Source organism: Channa argus, chromosome 17 (assembly GCF_033026475.1).
Source record: "Channa argus isolate prfri chromosome 17, Channa argus male v1.0, whole genome shotgun sequence".
NCBI lineage: Eukaryota > Metazoa > Chordata > Actinopteri > Anabantiformes > Channidae > Channa > Channa argus.
In genome coordinates, this window is record NC_090213.1 from 1157629 (window position 1) to 1184403 (window position 26775).

The 26775-nt window shown below is 39.7% G+C and overlaps 2 protein-coding genes across 4 annotated transcripts in view; both read right to left on the minus strand.

Moving 5' to 3' along the window:
• The window catches only part of vta1 (vesicle (multivesicular body) trafficking 1), a 49012-nt gene extending 36751 nt beyond the window's left edge, over nucleotides 1–12261 (minus strand). For 2 of the 3 annotated variants that reach the window (XM_067482065.1, XM_067482063.1), the window contains exon 1: nucleotides 12059–12260. In XM_067482065.1, coding sequence (XP_067338166.1) covers nucleotides 12059–12149 — 91 coding nt within the window. In that variant the 5' untranslated portion in view covers nucleotides 12150–12260. Of the gene's footprint in view, nucleotides 1–12058 lie in introns of all 3 variants that reach the window. The other variant, XM_067482066.1, reaches the window with a different exon arrangement.
• A 998-nt stretch (nucleotides 12262–13259) lies between these two features.
• On the minus strand, nucleotides 13260–21569 carry gje1a (gap junction protein epsilon 1a). Its single transcript, XM_067482817.1, has 4 exons — nucleotides 21531–21569; nucleotides 20784–20966; nucleotides 18274–18471; nucleotides 13260–16734 (listed from the first exon to the last, which is right to left on the minus strand). The coding sequence occupies exons 1-4, from the start codon at nucleotides 21567–21569 to the stop codon at nucleotides 16537–16539; spliced, it is 618 nt and encodes a 205-aa protein (XP_067338918.1). The 3' UTR covers nucleotides 13260–16536.
• Between the last annotated feature and the right edge of the window lie 5206 nt (nucleotides 21570–26775).

Below are 26775 nucleotides of genomic sequence, written 5' to 3' on the forward strand. Positions count from 1 at the left end.
GCATCAGACTGAGTCGTGTGGAAAACTCATTACACAGAGTCACCATGACATTTTTCCAAAAATATGCAGTTTTCGTTTCCCTCAATCACAACATACAAAGACATCAGGACCAAAGATTTCCACCCAAGCCAAGACCAAGGAGAATTTTTGTCAGAACCCTTAACTGCCATTATGGCTCATTTGTCAATTTGTTTTGTTCTCAGAAGATCTTCACATGATGCAGCAGCTTTCTGACAGATGAGCTGAGCAGCAGCAGAAGGTCTCTGAGTGACATTCATCTTGTCTTTCTGTGTGACTGAGATGAATTTATTCCAAACAACTCCAATTCAGAAGTGACTACATATAAATGATTTTTAAAAGAGGGGAATGGTTATGACTGTACTCTTTGCAAATATTACCAGTATACTCTCCCAAAACTGTCTCATTACTAATAACTGCATTTTGTAGGAAAGTCACTAAACGGATACTGAATAGTAAGAGCAGATGTACTGGAAGACAAACACATTACACATGGACATTTTACGGCTATATTCAGTATAATAGTATTTGCCAAACACATCAACAACATTTAATCAAGTTTCTGCTCAGTAAATCAGCACTGCACGCACACACACACACACACACACATTCATATTTCTTTTCAGTTTAGGGCTCTTAATAACATAATGCATCACCTGGCACTTTACCCTAACCGTAACCTAAAACCAAGTCTTTACCCTCAAACAGGCACACACACACTTATGTTGTAGTAAAAACTTCCAGTAGCACACAATAATCTTGTGTGCTGAGTACAGTAAACAGAGATTTACAGTTCTAATATACACACATGTGCCCAGCACCTAGCAAACAAACACTGCAGGTGTCGTCCACATCATACGCGACAACTGTGTGTGTGATGTACACTTAACAGGCAGAAAGTGCTTTGTGTATCTAAGCTAAGTCAGCAGTGTGTGATAGATCGGAGGCCAGGGGGGAATTGCCTCTACTCCTCCTGCAGCAAAGAGGAAGCTGGGAGAATTAGCAGGTGACATGGAGACGGATTCGACTGCCTCCAAAGTTTACTATTTACAGGAACAGGAATTGCAATCCAAGGAACGCTGTGCAACAACAGGAATTAATCCGCTTTAACAAACTGGAAAAAGAACAAATACAACAAATGACGGCGACACTTTGTGTTTATACACACTTCTACCTAAAAGGTGGCTGGATGTCTAATATGTGATGTCATACACATTTTTAAACTTATCCTAGCTGTCAGACTGGATATGTGACATAGTTTGGAGTCTGAAATATACTGTAACTGGTCATTGGTGCCACAGCTGAGTTGGACAGCCAGTCTTCAATGCTTCAATGATTTAGCCTGACGCTGCTCACTGCGGTCCGGCTTTTGGCTGTGGCCCGGCTCCAGTGAGTTTGTTTGGTTCCTTTATCTTAACAAAGCATCCAACTTTTACAAAGTTTTTCACTGGATGAGGGAGAATTCAAGGTTTCCCATATGTGTCTTCTCAAAAAGTCAGCGTCTCCATCGTCTCCCTTACATTTATGGATCATACCATGACTCAGCTAATCAGTTTCTCATGCCAGCTTTTTTCTTGTGACGCGCTTATCGTAGCTCACGCCTATTTCAACAATCACATCATACATGAAATCATGATAATATTGTTACAAATTGGCCCACTTAAAGCTGAATATTCCAATAAAATTAACATTGAAACTGAAGTTGTACTGATGCAGTAATCTAAATATTATTTTCCTCTACTTATACACCCAGGTTTGTTGTGTGGTGGCCTCTGACACCAGGCGATCAGTCCTCTGTTTCCACCTCATGGTTAGCGGTTGAGTCGTTGTGCATCCAGAGAACAATGTCTCATTTCACAGAGCAATACGATGGGAAGCCACTGCCAAGCAGCAAGCGCTCAGTATTTCCAAAAAACCATCAGCGTGACACACATGGACGCACAGTGCTCCTCATGTGTGAGCCATGAAAGCAGTTAAAAAGCCAGTGCAGAACACAGGAGCAGCCAGCAAATCCTCAGCTACTGAAGCAGCCAGTCATCAAGTGACAAAGACGTTCTTTGTCGTGTTCCTCCCATCGAGTGCAGCACCCACTTTGGCTGTTCACAGACAATGAAGGGCAACACAGACAGCTTTGACAGCAGAGAGGATGCGAGGCCACAGGAGCTCAATAACTACAGCTGAGCCAGGGCTGCTCTGCCCCCGCAGACTTACACATGTATCCCCCAGTGCTTCAGCCCTCTGCTCATTTTCTAATGTTACGGGTTAAAACATTAACAAGTAACAAGTCTGAGAATTCTTGTGGAGGTATTCGTCCTATTTTTGACACGTTGCTTCTTACAATGGCACATTTCTACCACCAGCTGTCAGCATGCATTTGTTCATGATCCTCTGAAACATATTCCTTGTCTTCATTATTGATTTTCTCGCATAATCAACCAAAACGTCAAAAAGATGGTGAAAATACCCAACAAAAATGTCCTATTATGTCAAAGAATAAACTTTGACAGATAAGTGCTAGAAAAATCAGACAATGTCTACATCTGAGGCTAGAAACAGAAACTTTGGCACTCATTCAAAAAAAATAGAGAAATAAACTTTTGACAACATATTGTGTCTTCTATACAGTTTTCTATTGTACATCTGTCTTCCCCTGAAGAGGGATCTGACCTACCTGAGGTTTGTAATAGTTTCTGGTGTTTAGATTAAATCGGATTAAATAAGATTCTCTGAAATTCTTAGACCCTGGCTGAACACACACGGTAACTGATGATATGTATCAGTTTAGACCATTACAGTTTCTCAGCATCTGACGAATGCTGTGTGGCCATTCAACATATTTAAACTTTAGAAAATCTCATTGTTTTGCATGATAAATGTTGTGATAAACAGCTAATGTGTCTCCTGGTCCCCTTAGTTAATTAGGCCCATTACTGTGAAGACAGCAGAACACAGTGTTTCTAACTACTAAAAAAAAATTAAGCTTTCAGGTTGTTGTTTGCTGTGGTGGTGCTTTTAATCTGTGAGAGAGAAAAGGCTTTTTACTGGCAGGGTTTTTGCTGTTATCTGTTCAATTTAATATCATTCATCGTTGTGAAATTATTAACTTCACAAGGACCCACTGTTGCCACCAAACACACAAAGAAGAAGCACAGTGGGCCTGAGCTCTGATATTAGTGAGGAAATGACTAACAGCCTGAACGTCCTGCACTAAAGGTGAGAGGAAAGATTTCATTGTTTTTTTTCATAAAGAAAAGTTAAGAAGGTCGTATCCCATAAACTTTCCCTATCCATCCTATCTTGTACCTGCACTTCACAGAATAGAAACATTTCCTCTTATGGCACTTTAATGTTTTCTTCCTGACCTATTTTTCTGCCTGCATTGTTAGTTGCTTTCGATGAAAGTCTTTACTAAATATAAAAATGTACAGGTCAACGTTCTCTCCTGACACATACAACCCATTTACGCCCCAAGACATGAACAGCACAGCATCAATAAAGTGGGAAAATATTGAGAAGGTGCCAGCCTTTCATGATTTTCCACTCTATTTGCACATCTGTCCATCTTTCCAACTTTCGTTCACACACCACAATCGCAAACAACAACATAAGCCTCTGATTCCCTGCTGTCGTCTCATTAGCAGAAGTTCTCTTTGTGGTTATTCAGGAAAAAGCGCAAACACAAACCTACTAAAGGGACTTTTGTTTCTTTAGGTCTTGGGAGTATTTGGTCACAGAGAGGTGTTTCTGGGTGGGGTTGTCAGCTTCAATTCATCAGCATTTACTGGCTGGCTGAAGGACACTTTAAAGCTGATTTAATTAGCACAAAAAACTGGATGGAAACAGTTTTATTTCTCAACAACAGGTAGTCAAGAGTGTTAATTCTGAGGAAATATTAGAACACTAAATGTTTCTGTCTCAAAGTGACAGCTGACCTCCAGAGTGAAAACATAACAAAATGTTTGGCGGGAGTGAATTAACACAGGAATAAAAAGTACCAGCAGAGAGCCACAGCCTCCATGCAATTTTGACATTGGTAGAATCTGTGTGATTCTGAATGTGGACCAGTATAGTTGCTCTGGACGATAAATGACAAGGACATAATTATGGAGGGTGAGTGAGAGAGGGAAATATGCTCAGAGCAAAAAGGAGGCTGCACAGTAAATGTTCTTTACTACAGAACGACACACTGTTGCTCATCTGAATAAAACATGCAGAGTCTGAATATTATCAATATTTAAAACACTGGAAGAAAATACTGGTGACATCTGGTAAGAAGCAGCTGGTCAATGACTATGGAAGCTGCTCTCCCTAAACTGGTTCAAGCTGAGTTTAATAAAACACAGACAATAGCTGTAGATATTCTGTTCGATCTGCAATAACCAGGACAGTTTTTGATGAACTGGTCAGAAATCACAGTTTTCTAAAGACTGAAGAAAGTTTATCTGCTTTAATTGAAATAAAGAGAACTTGATACTTGATTACAAAATGCTCAGTGACTGATACTGTATCTTGAATTTATTCTCTATGCTTCAAGATTACAGCCATAAAAAGTGCCCAGATGTTTAACACACTTTTGGCTCCAGGCTTCCTGTTGGCTCCCTGCACACATAAATCCGATAGAATAAAACTATTTTTTTGTCTCATCTAGATCGTATTGTCTTTTCGCAACGACTTTCGGAAAAGCTTTTGGGACCAATGTGCATCATGTGTTGAACAGGAAAATTAGAATGAAGTTTTGCCACTACACAAACACTGCTCCACAAGCAACGTTTGAGCAGGAAATACCTACGGATCCACTGCAGGAAAGTTAAAAAAAATTTATAGGACACAGCCCCCACCGCCAAGCAACACCGGAAAAGTTTAAGTGCATCTAAAAGGTGCCAGCTAAGATCAACAGGTAACTCTGAATAAACATCAGTATGCACACTTTCACTTCACAAATACAGATAATACAAATAGAAATAAACTGAATTTTGTCTCTACTCCAGAGTTAATTTTTAATATCGATGATCCAATCTGCGTAAAACCTTGGTTGTGCTGCAGCCAACTGCTGTCAGCTGGGGAGTTGCTGTTGAATTATGCAGCTTCATTAAAGCTAAACAAATGAGGGCTTTGACTCAACTCACTATTGATCAACCTGCTCTTGGGTGGAGGTGAGATAAAATATTGGGCAGCTAATTTAAACAGACCTGCTAATGTAGGGCCGAGTGCAAGCGATGAATAAAACCCATCAGCAGTGAGGCCGGATGACAGCGTTGATTCAGTCTTGCAGACTGCGGACTATTCGAGTGTTGGTAATAAACTTCCTTGACCCCTTATAAATGATATAATAAAGTCAAATCTTCTCTCCTTATTCATACTAAAAGATTACATATTTAGGAGTTAATGCTACTGTCCTCTTGTATTTCTCCTGTTGTCAACAATGGCAAGAAAATCCAATTTGTTCCAAGCACAAACACAAAGCTTGAAAATTACAAAATATACACGTGAATGTGAAATGTTTGTGTTCTTGGTAAAGAAAGAACATCACTACTGATATATCAGGCTTTGGATACAAAAACAGGTTCAGCTTTTCTTTATTGAGATTTATGGATAAGGAATAAACGCAGAAAATCTCAGGCGCCTCTGTAGCAGACAGGGATATGTCCCTCCACAGTCTGTCTTAAGGGCTTAAAAAGCCAAACATTACTTGAGCGATGAAGATACAAATCGTCAATAGAATTTTGTTTCAACTTAACATGTGACGCTGTCAAACAAAGATGTTCTGTTAGAAATGGCTGTTCGCAGCCTACAGATTTCCAAGCTGTTCAAACCCAACTCCAGATTCGCAACCATCTGTTCGGCCAATTAGTGATGGTGTTTAATTTGATTTGAGGAAAGGTGAAAACCCAACACTTCAGATTAATAGACTAAATTTACTAAATCACACACTGAAAGCAAAGATGCAGACAGACCTTTGGTTGTGACATTAGCATGTCACCTACACATACAACCCAAGTCTGTCCCTCCTCATAAAACACAGTCTAGCTCTCGTTCAGATACACACACATTGGCAGAGTTAGGATCAGAGGCCCAGGCACATGGTGCTGCTGACCTCCAGTGGTCTGGCTGGATCACTGGTCCACCTCCGCCTACAGCAGGCACTGTGGCTGCAAGGCAACCGTCACACATACATTCTGCACACCATGGGACCACCAGCTCCACAACAAAAACCCACACTCAGACGACACAACACCTGCCATTTAATATATCAGGCAACTTTTTCCCTATACGTGTCCTAAGTGCTTTCTTAAAAGACATCATAATCCGAATCAAAGCCTACAGAAGTCCCTGAAGCTTCCTAGAAGCCCTTTAAATGCAGAACATCCAACATCAGTGAAAAATGCTTGGTCTAGCTTTGAGATCAAGTTAAGCCTCTTATCTGCTACAACATGAATCAAGCCCGTGTTCACAATTTAAGCAGCGTAATGTAAAAGTGCTTTTTCATTAAATAGCTCAACTCCCTGATCACTGATTCTTAAAAGTTCTCAGAGCAGCCAAACAGTTTAGCTGACATGTGGTAATTCAGTGCCAAACAGCAGCAACTGGCACCTTGGTCCAAACATTCACGCTAACATTTGTTGGTAACAACTTTGTTTTCAACTCGAAAATGTTTTAACAAGACTGAACTGGTGTAATGTTGTAAATCATACTCACAGTGTGCAGCAACTGGTCATAATTAGGTGTGCAGAAATACCTAATGTGAGCAGAAACCCCCTTAATGCCAGATGTAAAACCAAGAAAAAACAAATCACCTACAATAAGGGTTTAGTCGGTGGGTCTCCTTAAGATAAAGAAGTAAATGCTGGAACAAACTGATGGAGTTGATGGAATAGTTTATTTATTTTCATGCGGTCATTTACTGTAATAATACCGTAAAAAAATGCAATTGCCCAAATTTTAACGTCGCCCACTTTTAAATATACATTTCCCCAGAGGTCCAGTATATGGGCTGATTGTAGGTATATTACTGTCTGCTATTAAGTAAGAAATTAAGTAAGCAAAAAACTAAGTTTCAGGTAGTTTACTACAGGAACTGTGTCCATTTGACAAGCTGCTTCACTGAAAAACACTCCTGCTTGGTATAAATATCAGTCATTATTCTTTAAAATATCTAGCAAGTCCATATTTGTAAGAGAGTTGTTTACATTATTACTATTGGCTGACACACTGCTGCCAAACTTTTAAACCAGTTTTAGTGTCAGCAGACCTTCACTTGTTCCGTTTCAAAGACCACTATCACATTATGGTCTGGAATGACTACAGAGCTGTTTTTTCAGAGGCTGGTAAATAGACCATAAAAGTTTGTCTTGAAAGATCTCCAACCATTTAAAAGCATTAAACAGTTCAAGGGTTTGATTGGATTCGACCTAATGTCAATGGACAAAGATCAAGTACCTTGATATTTACAGTGACCACTTTACTTTTAAGTTTATTCTAAACTGTGTTTGCTTTTAGCTCTCAGCAAATGATCTGAGGAAAGCTGCTCACTGTTCCTGTAAAGTAAATAATGGAGATATCCAAGCTTCTGAGTTAAGTAAGACTTGATTATTTTATTTGTTGCTTTCAGAGCTTGAGGCAAAAATTGTAAAATGTCTTATTTGTTAAAATGACAAAATGTATGCAACGAATTTACAGCCCAGCTTGTCAGGTTATGTGTGTTTGTTATGGTGGTTCAATTTCACCACCAAAGTTTCAAGATTTTCAAAATGTTAAATTAGATTTAAGCACAGTCAAAATGCAGATTTACAATCATCCACCACTACCATAAGTAAATCTGTCAGCCTGTTCCTGACACACACAGACATGCCGGCCCTCTGGCTCTCCTTCAGTCTGTCACCCTGAGTCATCTCCAGCCAATCAAAAATCATTGAGAAGCCAGAGTGAACATAAAAAATTGAAAAGACAGACCTCAGATAGATAGCTGTAATATTTGTCCTCAGGCTTTTGGCTATTACATCCCTCTGCATACATTTGAATCAGAGGATTATTAGGAATGAGCCTTATTGCGTTCACCAAACTGTACTGTGGCCCGTGTTTACACACATCCACAGAGAAAGGTGCTGGACACCCAGATGGTGGTCAACAAATAAGACGCCTGAACACAAAAAGTGACTGGTATGGTGTGAAAACACAGTCTAGTAGATAACAGAACAAATGTCCATGAACAACAACACCACCACCCTACAATCCACAGATGTGACAACAAGACTGTTCACACTTTGAAGATGATGACTGCAGACAGGTGTTGCGTGCATCAAAAACATCAAGCCTTTCAGTTTTAATGGTAGTCGCTTTCTTTGGTTTAACATGTTCACTCTCCATTTTTTTCTATTTTGTTGGTACCTGAATGGAGAAGATTCACACACTTAATTTTGTCTATTTACAGGTAATTCATTTGTCTTTATTCTGTTTGTGCAATTCTTTTTGTTTTCCCTGCATCTCGTATCACATAAAACCTTAACTTGTGCATTACTCTACGGCTTAATGGACAAAAGGTGTATTTGTAGGTGGCCATCACATTTACTGCAGAGAACTGAAAGATAAATGTCCCAAAAGCCACGATGACAATGAAGTGACGGATAACACAGAGCCACCATGTAGTATAAATGACATGGTGGGTGAAGAAGCACTTTAGGTGAAGTTTAGGTTCTCAAATTCTCTCTCTCTGCCAGTTTTGTTATTTTATGTACTTTAGTGTACTATCTAATTTAGCCTATTAGTTATGATATATATATATATATATACACACATATATATATATATATATATATATACATATACATATATATACACATATACATATATATATACATATACATATATATACATACATACATATATATACACACATATATACATACATATATATACATACATATATATACATACATATATATACATACATATATATACATATATATACATACATATATATACATATATATATATATATATATATATATACACACACACACACACAAACACGCGAAAATTCCTTTGTAATCTCTACAGGGATTGTTTTCCATTTTGTTTGTTACGCGATTTACACACCACCTGTTTCCTTCTGTACCAAGTTTCATTTTGGTCATATGACTCAACATGTACATGACTAGTCAGCCATGTGACACATTTAGGCTGTAACAGGTAACACATGCTGTTCTCCTCCAGCCAACCAGGTTCTTTAAAAAGCAGTCTGGTGTGTCGAACAGGATGAAGATACTAGGACTAGCAATGGGGCCACAGAATTATGGCCACAAGTTTTAGTTTCATGCAGGTTAATAGGTGTCATTTTGTTTTACACTTAGCTTCACAATTCCCACACTATGAAATACTTTTTATTATTAGTGAATAAGTTTAGATCCACTTATTAAACAGAAAATGATTGGAATCTAATATATTTATCCTACAAACTTTGGATGAACTACAACTCAAACTCAACCATACAAATGACAAAACAGGTTTTGTCATTGAACAGTTAGAAATCTAAGTGGCTGTCACTAACAGGCTGTTAGTGTTTTGTGAAATATCCACACATCCCTCTTTTGCTTTGAATCAAATATTTGTTGTTCATAATGCACAAAGTTTGCACTGTTTAAGAGTTAGAATCCATAACTGCAATCCATACTCCTCTATATAGAAAAGAAATTCCTCCATATAAAATAAACAATGTGAGCTGGCTTGGTTTGGTGAAGCAAACTGAAGTCATCAAAAACTGCTTGATACTAGGAGCAAAGATTCCTACCAATATTATGATTGAACCCAACATCAAAAAGTAACACCCACTGGACTCAATAGTGGCCGACAAAGCATTACCATTCTCATTAGAAGAACTCTATGTTATTTTCATGTGGATTGCATTTTGTGTGTTTGTTAAACTCTTCAGCATAAAAAAGGAATCATCCCAATTACAGTAAATACATTCAGTTGTAAGCCTTTACAGCTAAAAATCAAAAAATGACTCCCAGTCTAAACATACATCAACAATAAAACCAAGCTAAGGGGCCAGGACATCTAGAAAAGAGTTTACACTTGAAGCACCTTTATTAACTACAACAACAAATCACCACCTCATCATAACTGTATTTGTGTAACATTGCAACAACAACAACTAAAAGAAACGTGCTGGTGGAACTGGGAAAGAACACTGCTGATTTCTACCCGTTTCATAAAAGCAAAGTCAGTTCATAAGCTGCATCCACATAATAAACTCAATCTAATAGTCAAACGGTGATTAAATAAGAAGTCTTACTTTTCTTGTTACAAAACCTTTTTCGTCAGCTGTCAGAAAAAACAGGCTCATGTGTCTCTCAGCACAGTGGACACGGTTTTGATCTGACCGGTTTTTGTTCCTTGGTCAAATGCAGACTCCTGCAGCACTCGAGCGCTCCATCAGTCAAAATCTCCGTCAGCTCAGGCTACTGACTACACCTAAAATGTTATGGTGATGATACCTAAACATTATTTTTAAGACTTAGCTTATATAAAGCATATGGTGAAAATACAACACAACATTTTCTTTAACAGGAGTTGAACAAAAATTTACAGCACCACCAAGCATGACCTGGATGGGCAATAGTTTCTTTACACTAATGGAAATCTGAAAAAAACAAAACAAAAAAAAAACCTCTTTAGTGTTTCATCAGTAAAGTTTTCTTGTTGACTGAAAGTAAGGTCTTTCTGGAAACTGTTTGGTTTTAGCATCAATATTATAACTCAAGTAACATGTTGGCAAGAGCGTCATAAAAATTAAAACAATAACCTGAAAAGGTAAACTTTAACAATCCCACATGTGACTGTGAAGTAACACATTCAGACATAAATCCAGTCTGACTGGACAAACTAAAATCCCTGCAGAATCACTCACTGTGTCATTCAAAGTCATTAGTCACCATGTTATACTGTTTATCTACTGACACTGCATGAGGTGATGTTGCGGTGCAGAGGGGTGGAGCGAGGTGAGCCAACCGTGCCTGAATGTGAGGATCTCATAACCATCTCTTAGCCAACACACAAAGCCAGCAAGAAACAAGCTGGATCAGTTAGATGCTGGTACATTCTAGCTGTGACTGTGTGTCTACTGAATCTGGATCAGCGTGGCAGACAGCCAAGTGTGATCAAGTGTGATCTGGAGAACTCTGACGAATACGACTAACTGGACAAAGTAACAGCTGACTTCTAAAAGCAGAGCCAGAGGTGGTGGTACTTCACAAAGCCAATACTCAAGTAAATATACATGTAGTAATAAAAGAACTCCACAAAAAGTACCATATTAAGTACTAAGTGGATGCTCTAAAATATATTTTAAGTCCCAAAAAACTTTCTCAAGGCATGAACCCAATTGAAATACTGATTTAAAAAACATTTATTTTCGTTAATCTTTGTTATTTTGTTAAAACATAACATTTTTATTGAAAACATATATACTATTGAACTCGATGCTGTTTATAACATAGATGTAGAGTGCTAGTTCAGATCCTTAGGTTTAATTTATGTAAAGATTCAAACATTTACTTCTTCATTTCTTACTTTTTCTCGTGGATCCATAATGACACATAAGTTGTAATGTGTCATCATGTGTCAATATATATATATACTCCAGTAGAGTGCAAGTACATCAAAGCTGTGCATAATTACAGGTCTTGACTAACTGCATTTAGTCATTTATCACCCGTGTACAGAGTCCACAGTGTGTAAAACCCCTCAGATATGAAACTGGCTTGAAGACTCCCACTGAGAAGGTGAAGTTAGCGTTAGCGGGGGGTGAAATTCCGGTCAAAGCTAACTGACAGTTAGGATTAGCTAACTTTGGGATGTAGATCCATTTACACCCGCTTCTCAGTGGCTCCTTGACGTTTAAAAAGCACCGTTGTCTGTGAGCAGTTTATGTTTAAGTAAAAGTTTAAGCAAAATTTAGGGGCTAAGCTAAGTCACTCTCAGGTGAACAACGCTACGATGCTAACAGTAGCTACGGCTAAGATTAGCTGGTGCACAAACTTACAGTAGTAAGCCACGACGGGGTCCCGTTTCTCGTGTTCCTGTGCGGTCCGCAGGTAGTGTTGAATGGATCTGAGCTGAGGCGGTAAAGCCATGTCTGTTAAACGCGCTCCGGGAGACAAAAACACATCAATTGAATGGCAGAACAGCTCTTTGTTGTTAGCAAAACTGTTTCCCTCACTTCCGCGTGTATATCCAATAGTAGCGACTCCCTACGCCGGACAGGTGACGTCACCAGCTATACAGGTTCTCCCCCTCATAGATTCACGAGTTTTTTTTGTGAAACAATTATAATAGCGCTGTGATATTTTTTATTTATGAGACTGTATGCTACTACATAATGCTAAAATGTGTTTATATATACGTTAAAATAGAAGTATAGATATTTTAAAATATGTTTTAAAATTAATCAAATTTAAAGTACATTGGTGTCCTGACCCTGCGACTGCCTTGCCAACTGAGCTACAGCCCACTAGTTATGCTTTACATAAACATTCCTAATAAAATATACCATATAATCAAATAATAAATAATGATGTTTGATTATGGATTAACCTACACCAATCAGGCACAACATTAAGTACACCTGGGCAATTTAATACAATCCATCACAGTGGCTCTGCCATGAGTTTCTTTTTACGTTGAAACTGTGAGAAAGGTAATAATTTTACCATGTGTTCATTATTAAGGACATAGTGGGTAGTGGAGTTGTCCTGGAGTGTATTATAAGAAGAGATGGTTCTTATGTTTTGTCTACCATATTTGAAATGATGAGGGGACCAATATACTGTACTAACTGCATTCTATCCTTTAGCTTATTTTATGAGGAAAATGTTTCTCAACAACTGCAAATATTGACCTGTTGATGAAAGAGAAAAATAAGGTGGAATCACAAATGTGCCTTCATCCTCTGAGAATCATGAGGTTTTGCCTATTCATATTCATTAGTATTGTATAAGGCTAAACGAGTTGTTGCATTTTTTTCATACTTTGTTTAGGTGATTAATGTATTGGTTTGTTAATTCGGGTTTTTCTGGTATTCTTTTCAATGGTTACATTTGAGTAAAAAAAAAAAATCAAAAATGAAACAAAGATAATTGTAGGACATTTTAATCATCTCAAGACAAAACAAGTAGGAGTCACCAACAGCACTCAGACAAACAGAAATTTGTATATGTATGCATTGGTCATAAAATGTGCCTCTTTCTTTCACATGACTGCAAGATCGTGGACATTTGTAAAGAACAAAGCAAGTTTACATTACAGTGACAGAAAACATATGATTAATATAATTTCAGTCTTAGCCCAATTTCACAACAGGATATAAAAATCAAAGATTAATTTTCAGTGTTGTAGTCTGAATCATTCTGACTTCTGTACCTCCCAGGTGAGTTTATAGGTTAGTTCATCAAAAAACAATTTGAGATTTTGTGGAACAATTTGAAAACTTGGGAATTCATTGTTAAAGTCCAAAAAAGAGGGAAAAAAAGCAAAATGTAAGATTCACCACAGATTTTTGATGACTCAAATCTGTCAAAATACACCATGTTCTTTCAAAAGTACTAAATCAAATCAATCATTCTAAGACAGTTAAAACAGCTTCATGAGTTCCTTACCAAGACTAGCGTACAGGCCTCAGTGTGTGGAATACATTTTATTATGGCAAAAGGCAAAAAATAAAACCCATCCTTTCCCAACCTGACCAAACGATGTTTTACAATATGAGGGTTTTAACTAATTGTGGTCGCACTAGAATGTGGCACAGCTTTTTCAACCTCGGTTCACTGGTGGCCCTGGAGGTTCGGTGATTAACTAGCTGCTTGGAGGGCAAGTCAGTTAGTTACCAAAGCTTAGGAGGAGGGTGAGGTAACCGGTTAGGGTGACTGTGTGATATACAGTATAATGGAACTAGCCTCCTAACTACAAGGTAGTGAGCCAGATCACTAACTGAACAATCCTGTACATTAGCACGCTGTATCCAGGAGTCGTGTGTGTCATAGAAAAGGGTTCAGATTATTTCAAACAGGATGTTGTAACACAGCTAATAAGCTCTGATTAAACCCCTCAAAATTAAAGTCGGTGGGACAAATCAAAATTCAGCAAAGTTGAGACAGATTAATCCAGAGAATCACAATGAATCAATAAAAATTACTTGGTTTTGGTTTAAATAGATTGTTTGGTTACTGGGTTGGGACTGGTTTGCATTTGTGACTAAGGTGTGTGCGAAGAAAACTTCCTAACATCCAATGAGTTCAGATTTTCAAGATTCTTCCAGTAGTTCATTTTATGAGCAGACAGTGCGACAGTCCTGGATCAGGGCTGTGTTTTGTAAAAAATGGAAGCCACATTTTCCTGCTTCAGCTTTAAAGAAGCCAAGTACGATTTTTTATTTTTATGAACTGAAAACAAGGTCTACGTCTTGGTGACAGAACCTTTAGAGGCAAAATTTAAAACCATCCTCCAATCAAACGTAACAGAAGGCAGACAAATCCAAACCACAGGAGTCACATACCTTTTTCAAATCCTCTTAAAACACGTCTGACTGAACAGAGCTTCGGTACTGTAGACTGGGATCAACTGACATGGTCCCTCGGTGCTGGAAACAAAAGCTTATTTACGGGTTTAAAAGGATTTGAAATGAGGCTTTGATCCACTTTTGTCTGGCAATTTTTGTACCTGAGATGATAAACAGATTGCTGAAAACTTCATAACAAAAGTTGGATGGATGTCTGATTAAAATAACAACATAAAAAAACAATTACCAAACATGAGAGGTAATCATTTTCAAAATACACTGAGAGTGACACTGAGGCAAATGTGTAGTACAGGTATTATGTATAGTACTACTCTATGAAAAGGTAGCAGAGAATCAGACATGGACAAAATACAAATTTTCGTGTCAAATATATGTGGACTGAATGAGCATTCAGCTTTGTTTTTTTTGATATTGCATTGTATATACTATCAAACTAATTGGGGCCTTAAAACTTCGCAATTCAATTACTTTGATTTTGTCCATGTCTGTTAGAAATTACACAACTGTGATATTTTATATCTGTAAACTAGCTGAGACCCCATCAGGCTCAGCTTGGATGTTAGGAGACATTAAGTGGTGCAGTGCCTATTTTATGAAATAACATCATCGCTCAGCGCTTCCTCCACCATTTCATCATTGGATGTCAATAAACTTATTTGTAATTTTGCACAAGTCTGTGCAAACCTTTGTTGTATTGGCTTTTTTTTCTTTCTAATACTAAAAGCAAAAGCATTGTAACTTGTAATAACATTAAATAATTTCAATACTGATATTTCCATCAGATCTGTTAACCAGATTTAAATACAATTATGTGTCAATTGTTTGGCCTTTACACTTTTCATTTCAATACATTTTAGATATTACCGTATCAAACCTTTTTTATGTTAATTTCATTTCAGATCATTGCCAACATACATGGTACAATGATCCCTTTAAATCTCATGAAGTAAACTGAGCCATGAGACCTTCTGGATGCCAGTGCGAGAAAGCTTTTCTCAATTCTGCGTTACAAAGTTGTTGTGGTGTAAAGGTAAGTAAAGGTCAGAACTGGCTGGAAGCAATAACAGACGCACAATTGCTGTATCAAGTGTCACATGTGAAGTCGTCAGAGGCACTGGCACCTACGATTCACTCGCCCACAGTGAAGATACCAAACCACAGTGCTTTAAGATGATACAGGTGATCTATGGGCAGCTCTGTAGTCTGGACCTGGAAGACAAGCTAGACTATAGTGTGTATCTGCCCTTTCACACAGCTTTATCATTTGCATTGTAGTTGTTACATTACAAAAGCCCTTCTTGCATTATCATCCGTGACTTTAGAAATCTTCTAAAATACAGGGGTGTAGGTCCACAAGTAAATACTGTAACATTCAGTGAAGGAACTTTGATGCATTTGTTTCACACCCGGACTCTAAATAAAAGCAAAATGTGTGCAGGGTGTTTCTTCCTTAGGACTATCACACATCTGAGGTACAACTGGGTAAAAGTCCAAGAGCACTGTTTTAGGGACCCTCGGGCCACCACATTTCTGACAAATTGGGCTTTTGTTTGTGCCCTAATTTGACCACAGTCAAAGGTTTTGTAGCACCATGAAGCTGACGCATGCCTTCCAGTCATCCCCCAATGTTCTCTGGCCATCACATCCATACAAGACCCTTGGACACAGACCCACGGATATCTGACCCGGGATGATCGCACTGTAGTTAAAGGTGAAAAACACCCAGAGAATACTACCGAGCTGCCAGCTTCAACACTGTCGCACATTCTTACATTTCTTTGTGCAGCTCACCGATGATGGACTACAGGTGAGGTTTGCACTGATGTCAGCTTCCTGTTTTATAAAAGTTCAGCAGTAGCTAACAAAATACCTGATAAAAACAGGCAGAAATGGTGTCAAATTCCTTCACCTTTAGTCCTTTTCTGGTGTGTGTGCCTGAATGCATGTCATTGGTTGTTGAGATATCCCAGCCGTCGGCAGAGTATCTCAAAAATCTCAGCAATACAGAGAAGTATGGTGATCACTGTGAAGGTGTACATGGCACTGAGGAAGATGGTTTTCTCAAAATGTTCAGGGACCATGCACTTGGTCACATTGAAAGTCTTTTCCAGGGCACTGGCATCACACATGAACAGAGGGTGGACCTGTTTTACAAAAAGAGAAACATGAGGCAGCACATTTCCCTCTGATTTATGACCATTATGTATTTTAATGCTTTTCATTAAGATCTAGAGATCAACCTCTAATCAGATTTTATTGACATTGATATACATTGACTAAATAGTTACAATACAAACAACAAATTAGAAATGTTTTTCTAGCTTCCTGGCTTCATATGCAACACAAACACAGCCATGATAAGAGTAATTCTAGAGTTATTGGTACTACCTGACCCAAGCAATGCTTTTATTGCCTCAATGCCTCAAAACCACATACGTGGGGGGTGTTCAACAAGGATTCTGTTTAGGGCCATTACTTTTCGCTCTTACAATATATACTCTATGGTTGTGTCATCCCAGACACTCGCTATGCTGATGACACTGAACTCTTTGTGGCTATGTCTCCTGATGACACAGCACCAACTAATACAAATTTTGGATGTATTGTAGAATCAACTGGAAGAATCAACTGAATTTTTTTTTTAGATGTTGAATTGGTCAAACAAAATACATTTTCTAGGGCCCAAGTCAAGGAGCCAGAAACATACTGTAAGTGTCTTTTTTGACCCAGAAACTAGGACCTTATAGCTCATGTGCACTTTGTCAACCAATATACTACTTAACATCTCAAAAGTAATATAACAATTGTATCATGCTTAGGGGATGTGTGTTCAACTGTATAAGACCTCTTTTTAAATTTGAGGAACAAGGTGAAGTACTTGCATAGAACCAGAAGCAGCACATAGATTATCTGTAGCTAAGACTTCATGAATAAACTAAGGTTCTGGCATTTTTGTAAGCTTTTTGGAGCTTAAAGTACAAAACAATCCATAACATATATAAAGCCTCTGGGTCTTAGAAGTCTACTGAATTGACGTTGGGCTCCTGCTTTTATGTAATTCACACTAATGTTCACCTTTAGAGGAAACTACCTGATAGTAATTCCCTCGTATCTGCCCCAAAAATATTATCAGTTACAATTCCTTCAGAACTCTCCAGTTCAGACCAGGACCAGAAGGGAAGAACATGTAACACATGTCTTAAAGTTCGTCCATTGGCTTTTCGTCAGATGGATTATTTTTCTTGATTTTTAAAGCATGACATGTTCTTGCACCAGCCCACTTGTCTGCTTTTAGTACATGGATCAGTTTGGCCTCACAGTATCTTTGGCACTTGACATTTTTTTTTTTGCTCTATGGTGTTAACACCGTGTGCATGAGGATCCTAAAACAGCAGTGAAACATTTAATTGCATTTAAATGCAAATTTGAAACCTCCTCTTACCTGGGCATCATTTGTTCTGTATTTTCTTTTTTTTTTAACCATTGGCAGCCTGTGACAAGCTGGAAGGACTACATTCCTACTTCTTGGCTAGACATCACTTGGGATGAACTTTCTTGGTAAAAAGGCTGTTGGAGGAGCTCTGCATGCTCTTTGTCTCAATGATTCTATGATGATGCCCATGGCTGTGAGATAAACAAACACTGAGTTCATTTAGTTTTAAATAACTTAAAAAGGGACAGACCTGGAAGCCAAAGAGGTGGCTTTGTAACCAGAAGGCGATGACTTCAAGAATGATGCGTAGAAGAACAGAAATTATGTAGAAGACAGTGTAGAGTTGTCTTTCGAGGATCTCCTCTTGGTCAATGTTCTTACAGGCTGCGTACAGGTGGAACACGGCCCCAGGAACTAGTACTGTTACCAGCTGTAGTGCCCAGAAAACCTGCAGAGAGCAGAAAGGCAGAGAGACGAGGCGAGAAGACAAGAGGACAAAGAAAGGAGGAATCATTAAACAGATGATGAAATGAGGATGAAAACATAAAGTGGATTGACATGAAGGCAGTCTATTTCAATGTTTGCTCAAGTGTTTCATCTTTAACCATTCTCTTAATTCCTCCAGCACGTTCTGATCCCGGAGGCTTCAGAAAGTGCCTTTTTGTCCAGTCCCCTCTGCGTTACATGCTGAAGCTTAAGTGCCTCTTTGCGTCAGTGACTGATGCTCTGAGCTTCAGGGTAGTACAATGGAAACCCAGGCAAGTTGATGTCTAAAGCAATGACGAAGAATATAAAGTGAAAAAGGGAGTTGGACAAGGTGGTGGATGGTACAACAAGTCACAGGACTTTGCCATAGGACACCGGGGTTTTGATTCTAGTGTGAGACACTAGTTAGGAAGTACATGTGTGCCGTTGTCACTGTTTGCAGCATATTGTTTTAATGTAATTTATCAGGCTACCTTAACCTTAGCCTTCTCAAGTACAACCCCAATGCCAAAAAAGTTGGATGTGTAAATGTAAATAAAAAGAGAATGCAATGATTTCCAAATCTCATCAAGTCATATCTTATTCACAGTAGAACATAAACAATTTTTCAGATGTTGAAACTGAGACATTTTACAATTTCATGGAAAATATTACCTCAATTTGAATTTAATGGCTGCAACACATCTCAAAAAAGTTGGAAGATGGTGATGTTTACCATTGTGTAGCTTCCCCGCTTCTTTTAACAACCGTCTGTGAATATCTGGGAAGTGAGGAGACCAGTTCCTGGAGTTTAGGAGAGGAATGTTGCCATTCGTTTCTGATGCAGGATTCTAGCTGCTCAACAGTTCTGGGCCTTTGTAGCTGGATTTTGTATTTTATGATGCACCAAATGTTTTCTATTGGAGAAAGGACTGCACGCATGTCAGTTCAGGCCAGTTCAGCACCCAGACTCTTCTCCTGCAAAGCCATGCTGTTGTGGTGATGCAGTATGGGGTTTAGCATTGTTTTGCTGAAGTATGCAAGGACTTCCCTGAAAGAGACTCTAAAACCTCTATGTGCTCTTCAGCATTGATGGAGCTTTTCCAGATGTGTAAGCTGCCCACAGCATATGCACTAATGCAGCTCCATACCATCAGAGATGCGGGTTTTTGAACTGTCTGCTGACAACAAGCTGAATGGTCCCTGTCTTCTTTAGAACAGGGTGTCCATGGTTTCCAAAAAGAATTTCAAATGTTGATTCATTTGACCACAGAAAAGTTTTATATTTTACCTCAGTCCATTTTAAATGAGCTTTGGCCCAGAGAACACGGCAGCAAATCTGGGTCGTGTTCACATATGGCTTCTTCTTTGCATGACAAAGCTTTAACTTACATTTGTGGATGAACAGGGAACAGTGATTTCTGGAAGTGTTCCTGAGCCCATGCAGTGATGTCCAGTAGAGAATCGTGTCTATTTTTAATGCAGTGCTGCCTGAGGGACCGAAGATCACGCACATCCAGATTTGACCTTCAGGCTTGTCCTTTGTGCACAGAGATTCCTCCTGATTCTCTGAATCTTTTGATGGTATTATATATTGTAGATGGTCGGATCTTTGCAAGTCTTCGCAATTTTACGTTGAGGAAGATTTTTCTGAAATTGTTCCACATTTTTTATAAGCAGTTTTTCACAGATTGGTGAAACTCTGTCCATCTTCACGTTCCAGAGGCTCCTCCTCTATGAAATGCTCCTTTTATACCCAGTCATGTTACTGAGCTGTTGGCAATTATCTAATCTAATAAGTTGTCAAATGCTCCTCCATTTGTTTTTGGTTTTCGGCAATTACTTTTCCAGCCTTTTGTTTCCCTTCTTCCAACTTTTTTGCAAATCATCGCATTCTGTTTTTATTTACATTTTACACATCCTCCCAACTTTTTGGGCATTGGGGTTGTATATCCAAGTCTTATGGTGATAAAACCGACTACAGTACTGCTACCTTTATTTGAACTAACGCCTAACCTAGGAAATCTGTCAGAGTCCAGTTTAGCTTAAGAAATCACTCCTACTTGAGAGTTTAGAACCCTGTTTCTGGGTTCCCATAACAAGTTCAATAGTCATCAGTGACTATGGACCCATAATAGATATACACACAGTTAGGTAATATTGGCCAAGACACCTGTAAAAGCTAATTTGACTGGGTTTACTGAGTTGTGTGACACGAGAGGACTGACCTGCTTAGGACATGAGACCATATTACTGTGTGATCAAGGTGTAACACTTAGTTTAGTTGAATCTTACCTGAGGTGTTATGGGTCTGAACTGGTTGTAGCAGTAGAGGTTGAGCTCTCTGCGATCAGGGTCGCAGCTGAAGTGCAGTGCCTCATTCCCATAGACGGCGAAGCCAAGGACACCCAGGAAGAACATCCGCACCGAGCCGAAGAACAAGGTGTGGAACTGGCCTATCACCGTAGGAGGCCTGAGCTGGAACATGCACACAAATGCACAGAAGTGCACAGAAGTGCACAGAGACATATGTAAGAAACATGAACACAACAGACATGGGCACGTGGAGACACATTAAACAGAAGCAAAGCACAGAGAGTCCACATTTTGACGACAAAGACGTGCAACATACAAATGGGCACAGCCAGACACACAGAGACAAAGAGAAAATAGCTTTTGTCAGCCAGATAAATGTAGCTGTGACAGCGACTCACTGGGGCCCTGAGCTCTGAGGGCTGAAACAAAACCAATTCAGAGGAGACATTTCCCACCTCTTCTCTCCATCTACTGTCATTTAGCAGAAAAGAGCCTAAATGACACCCTAACAAAACGAGCAGCCTTTTGGCGAACAAACATGCCACAAAGCTACACGGTGAAAGGAGATGGATTAAACTGATGAGAGTAAAAACAGATCAATGTCTTTTCATTTTAAGCCTCGAGAGAGCAAATTGTTTCACGTCGCTCCCGTGTAGCTGTCAGCGAGGGAAAGCTGGAGGAAAGTAACAGAGGCAGCGCTGGAATCTGTCTGGGAGCTTTACTTACGCATCCTTCGTAGAAGTTTTTGATGTAGTTTAAAGACATGGTTTGCCTGTGGATCTCCCCTGTTTAATTCCAGGGCTTCTCTGGGCCCTCGTGGCCCCTCTGCTGCTGGCATTGGCTAAAGGCCATTTACATTGGGGCAAAATCTCCAACTGACCCCTCTCTCCGTCTCTCTCTCTGTGTGTCCTGAAAGCCTGTGTCAATGCACATTTGTTGCCTTTTATCCCTCCATCAAAGGACAGCGGGGACAGGGGGGCCAACAATGGCCTGCCAGGGCATGTGGTGCCTGCATTATAATCCCCATCGAGCTATGTCAGCAAAACACCACCTCCTGTGGCACACAATGCAGAGAGAGGGAGATGGCAAACATGCAACCAAAATACAATGCACCCAGCTAAGTAAAGACCATGAACATTTTTAAACACTATAGGTCAGATTGAGTTTTATTTGGAAAAGAAATATTAGTTCGTCTGAATTCAAACTGGAATTTTTTGATAAACAGGACCATTATATGATAAAAACACCGATTATGGTCATTTTGATACTTTTTGACACAATCCCACTTTTTGCTTTTGGGGACACATGACCAAATCCCATCACCCAAATAAAAACATATAAATATAGAAAAACACAAGAGTGATGACAACACACCCTGCACTGCAAATACTTCTGGAAGAGCATTCACGGAGCTGCTGTTGTCCCAAATACAGTCCCTTGGCGAGCCACCAGCCACCAACACAGAAAGAAACCTCCCATCAAACTCTAAATCCCAACGCCAAAACTGGACAAAGTGAAAAAGAATGGAAGTCCACACACCAACCGTAATCCTGGCGGCGTGCTGTTCATTCCCCCCTCTTTTTTCCACCCACGGATCCTAAACTTAGGCCAGTTGCGGGAACTTGCGGGAAAAGAGAGAGAAGTCAAGTCAGGTGGGCATAACGTGGGGCGCTTCCGGTCAATGCTTTCAAAATAAACACAGGCGCTTTGGGAGAAAAGAGTAGAAATGTGAACGTTGACTATTGGTCATCACAGATAATAAATGCCAACAACACTCAGTGATGTCAGTGACAAACAATTCTCGCAAAGTGAGAATACTTTAGTGAAAAGTACACAGTGTATCATGGTATCGTGTATCATTACTTATAATAAAATACATCGGAACTTAAAAACAATGCACAGGAAAACATGTGGTCACATAGATAAAACCATAAGAAAAATGAATTTATTACACAAAACCCAAAACAATTAGGACTTTCGCAACAAATAGAGCGCAATGTGTAATTACAGTCACATCTGCACTGTCACGTTATCTGCTACATTTGTTTTGAAGGTCCAATCGTCGAGCTTCCGGTGCCACTAGCGCTAACTACATCAAACTTGCCTCAGGTCAAACACATTCGCCAAAAAACTAAAATGAAAATGGGGACGTCATCTTATAATTATTAGATACGGAGTCAAAACTGCATGAGCGTAGTCAGGTTTTTAAGATGTCTTCAGTTTCACCGTAATTCCAAAAATGATCATGTAAATTTTCTCCTTAATTCTTCAACTTGTTCTTGCAGGTGCTGCTGACTTTTAGGGGATTTTTGCTCAACATTTGTAAAGAAACTAGGATTCTGATGTTGGAAGAGTTTGTCATTCACTTCCCATGTGCAATATTGTAAAAGATGCGCGAAAAAGAATCCAAACAATATCAGTCATCACAGAGCGTATGAATCATAAAACCTGTTCACAGATGAACAACAAACTCCAGTTGAGCTGAACGTGTCTTATTCACATCTTCTGAACATACTTAACTCTGAAGACAGATTGGACATTTAAAAGAAAAAAAAAGTAAATCAAAATAAATAAAAAAACAGATCCTGTTCCAGCTCATGTAGTGCCACCTCTTCACACTGCCATCTGTGACTGTGAGCGTCCATTTGTGTTCACTGAAGCAGCAGAACCACCGGCTCCAGATGGCGTCTGAAACCTCACAGTGCAGGGACAGAAGTTCAAGTGAGGAGAAAGAACTTAACTGTTTTCACTGACGGGATACTCACATCGAGTGGTTGTCACTAAAAAGCACTCGTGACTAAACGAGCTGAACCCAGAGCTGCTGGATTCATTCCCTGTGCGACCTGTTTCCCTGGAGTTCTGCAACCCAGTGCAGCAGCTGCACCGGACGTTTTAAATGTTCAGCATCAAACCAGGAGAAGTTTAAAACTGAGACCACTTGCGGAAACTTAGTGGACAGCATTCTGGACATTTCATGATACGCTGGGTTAGTCCATCCACAGTCCACTGATGGGCTTTCTGGACAAGAAGAAACAGGTGCAGGTGTTAGTAGAAGATAAGCACCTGAGCCCCTTTTATTCCACTCTGCTGTGGGATTTCGTGTTTCTTGGGGACGTTTGTTGAAGCTCATTCTGTTGCTTTTTAAACCCAGTCATAATCAGTTTGGTGCAAAAATCTCACAAAACCATCTCAGTTGTTTGGGAAGTTGGATGTGGAATCAAATGAAGGAGCTGAGATCAGAGTTTTACTGAACAATTTCAACCTTTTAATGATTTCTGCCTCCGCCGCCTCACGTGACTGTGAATCACCTGATTTGGATGGAAAACTGCTCAGAGCTTGAGAGGAAAATATCAAGTGGGCAGTTTGAGCAGCTCAAACCTTTCTTAGATGATAAATGAGGATTTAAAAGTGTTCGATGTAAATAAGAGAAACTGTTGATGAAATGTGACCCTGTTGTGGGTGAACTGCCTCTTAATAAATGTCTCTCAGTATCTATGAGCTCGTCATTCAACCTGACCGACAGTGATGAATCAGCAGCAGGATCTGAGTATGTGGAAATGACAAGTGTGATAAAACCAGGGCTCTGAGATGTAGTTTATGTAGTTTACGTTCATTTAGCAGCAAATACTCATAATGACTCTAAAATTAAACTTTCAATGAATAACAGTGAGGAAATAAATGTGCTTTTTAAAGGTGCAGTGTGGGACCTTTATTAGGGGCCGGTGGCTCAATTGGATAGAGCGTCGGTTGGGAAACAGAAGGCCACAGGATCAAATCCCACCCCTCCAGGTGTGGCCCCGCCCAGCCATCAAGGGTCCCAAGCCCAGATAAAAATTAGCAGGGTTGCAGCAGGAAGAGCATCTGGTGTAAAAACTCATTTGAAATCAAAATTAGGAGAAATTAAAGCTGATTCTTAATTATGTTTTCATGAGTGTGTGTTTTATCTCTTTATTTCTTTTATTGAAATTTACAGTCCACAGTTGAGCTGATATGAAAATAATTCCACAAAACATGATAAAACACCGTGTACCTCCTCGGCTACAAACACACACTTTTCCCACTATTACCTTTTTGTCCACGTCTCAAACAGCTGAACACAAAAAGTCGCTTTACTTTACACTGTTAGCTTCAAACTTCAAAGCCAGTCAAACTTCGAAGGCAAAAACTTCAAAGGCAATTATGTGACGTCATTGATGATGTCAACAATACGCTTATCAATTGTCCCAACCTTTCAAACAGTGTGACTATAGGCAAAACAGAAGCAGGGCAAACACAGCAAAAACTCCTTTTGGCTCATACAGCTACAAAGCACCTAAATCGGAAGTTTAACATTTTAAAGCTGCAGTGTGAAACGTAAGAACTTAACAGATAAGAAGTTCAAAAATCGTTGCTCTTCTCTGATTGGTCAGGAGGATGAGCCTCAGTTAAACCACCGGTCAAAGCAGATGGCCGCCCACCACGAGCCTGGTTCTGCTGGAGGGTTCATCTTTATTGGGAGATGTTGTGAGCTTTACTGATGATTGTTTCACAATGTGGCACATGTGGCATGTGGCACAGGAAGTGTCCATTGTCACATTTTGTAGTGTTTTGTTTCTTCTACTACTCTGAGGTTCCTGTCCCTAACTCTAACCAAAGTGATTTTCCTAAACCCTAATGTTTTTTTGGTGTTAATAAAGTTGTTCCTGTGGCATCATAAGGCGAAATTCGTCTAACACTGACACCGAAGTACAGCATCAACGCAGTTGTTCCCAGGGCAGCAAAAAGTGGCCCAAAGGACGTACAAAGCAGAACAATCTGACGCCTTCGATTTTAATACTCACACTTCTGATTGGCTAGAAGGGCGACGGCCGTTCTGCAATCTGCAGCATCACCACTAGATGCCACTAAATCTTACACACCGCATCTTTAAAGTGGCAAAATGCTGTTCAAAGCACACTGTGGCACTGCAGACCGTCACATTTCACATGATTTAATTCAAGATTCAAGATTAAAACGACTTTATTGATCCCATAGGGAAATTGTGTTGCCCTGTCGAAAAGTAAGAAAAGAGAAAACTTCCGCCAAACCAAGACAGTGAACAAGTACGAGTACACACTTCCGAAAAAAGCCAGGAGTAAACAAATGAAATAAAACCAATAGCATTTGTCCATTTGGACCATTTACTCCATTTAGTCCCCCTCCTTTTTTACATAAGGGCAGTGAGTTAATGGCCACTGGGAGAAAGGATCTGAAGAAAAGGGGACAGGACCCTGAGTTGTACCTGAAGTCAGAGGTAAAGAGGGTGAAGACAAAGGGAGAGAGAACTGTCCCATGGGGAGCACCTGTGCTGCAGGTCACAGCTTCAGACAACCATGTTCTTTAATTTGTCCCCTAGCAGGACAGGCTGGAGAAGTCAAAGAACATGATCCTTACAGACCCCCCCCAAGGCTTGTGTAGCGGTGCCTTAGCAGGTGGATGAGAGCCTCCTCCAGCCGAGGCTGATAAGATGATGATCATGATGTCGGAGCCACAGGTCTATCGTCACTGGGGACACTGGGGTGGGACACGTTTGGTTTTTGGATATGAGGCACGTTGAATCTGTTGATGAAGGTGTTAAAACCCATTAGCTCCGTCCACACTCCTCTCCGTCCTCTGGCTGCTGGTCTTTTATCCAGTGATGCTCTTCATGTCACTCCATCCTGCTCTGGTGTCCCTGTATCCTGTATCCTGTAAGCCTCCTTCTCCTCTTTGGTCTTTAGCGACAGCCATCTCTGGACGTCCCTCACTGCTTCCCTGTCACCCGACCTGAAAGCTGCCTTCTTCTCATTGGCTTGTTGTTTGGGAAGCAGTGGACAGTGTTTGTTGGTGTACAGATGTCAACACAGAAGTGCGTGTGATCTGTATCTGTAATCTGTCAGTCCATCAATGTCCTCATTGGGGGGCTGCCTTTGAACCAGGGGCTTGTACACAGGTAGGAGGCGGATCTGGTTGT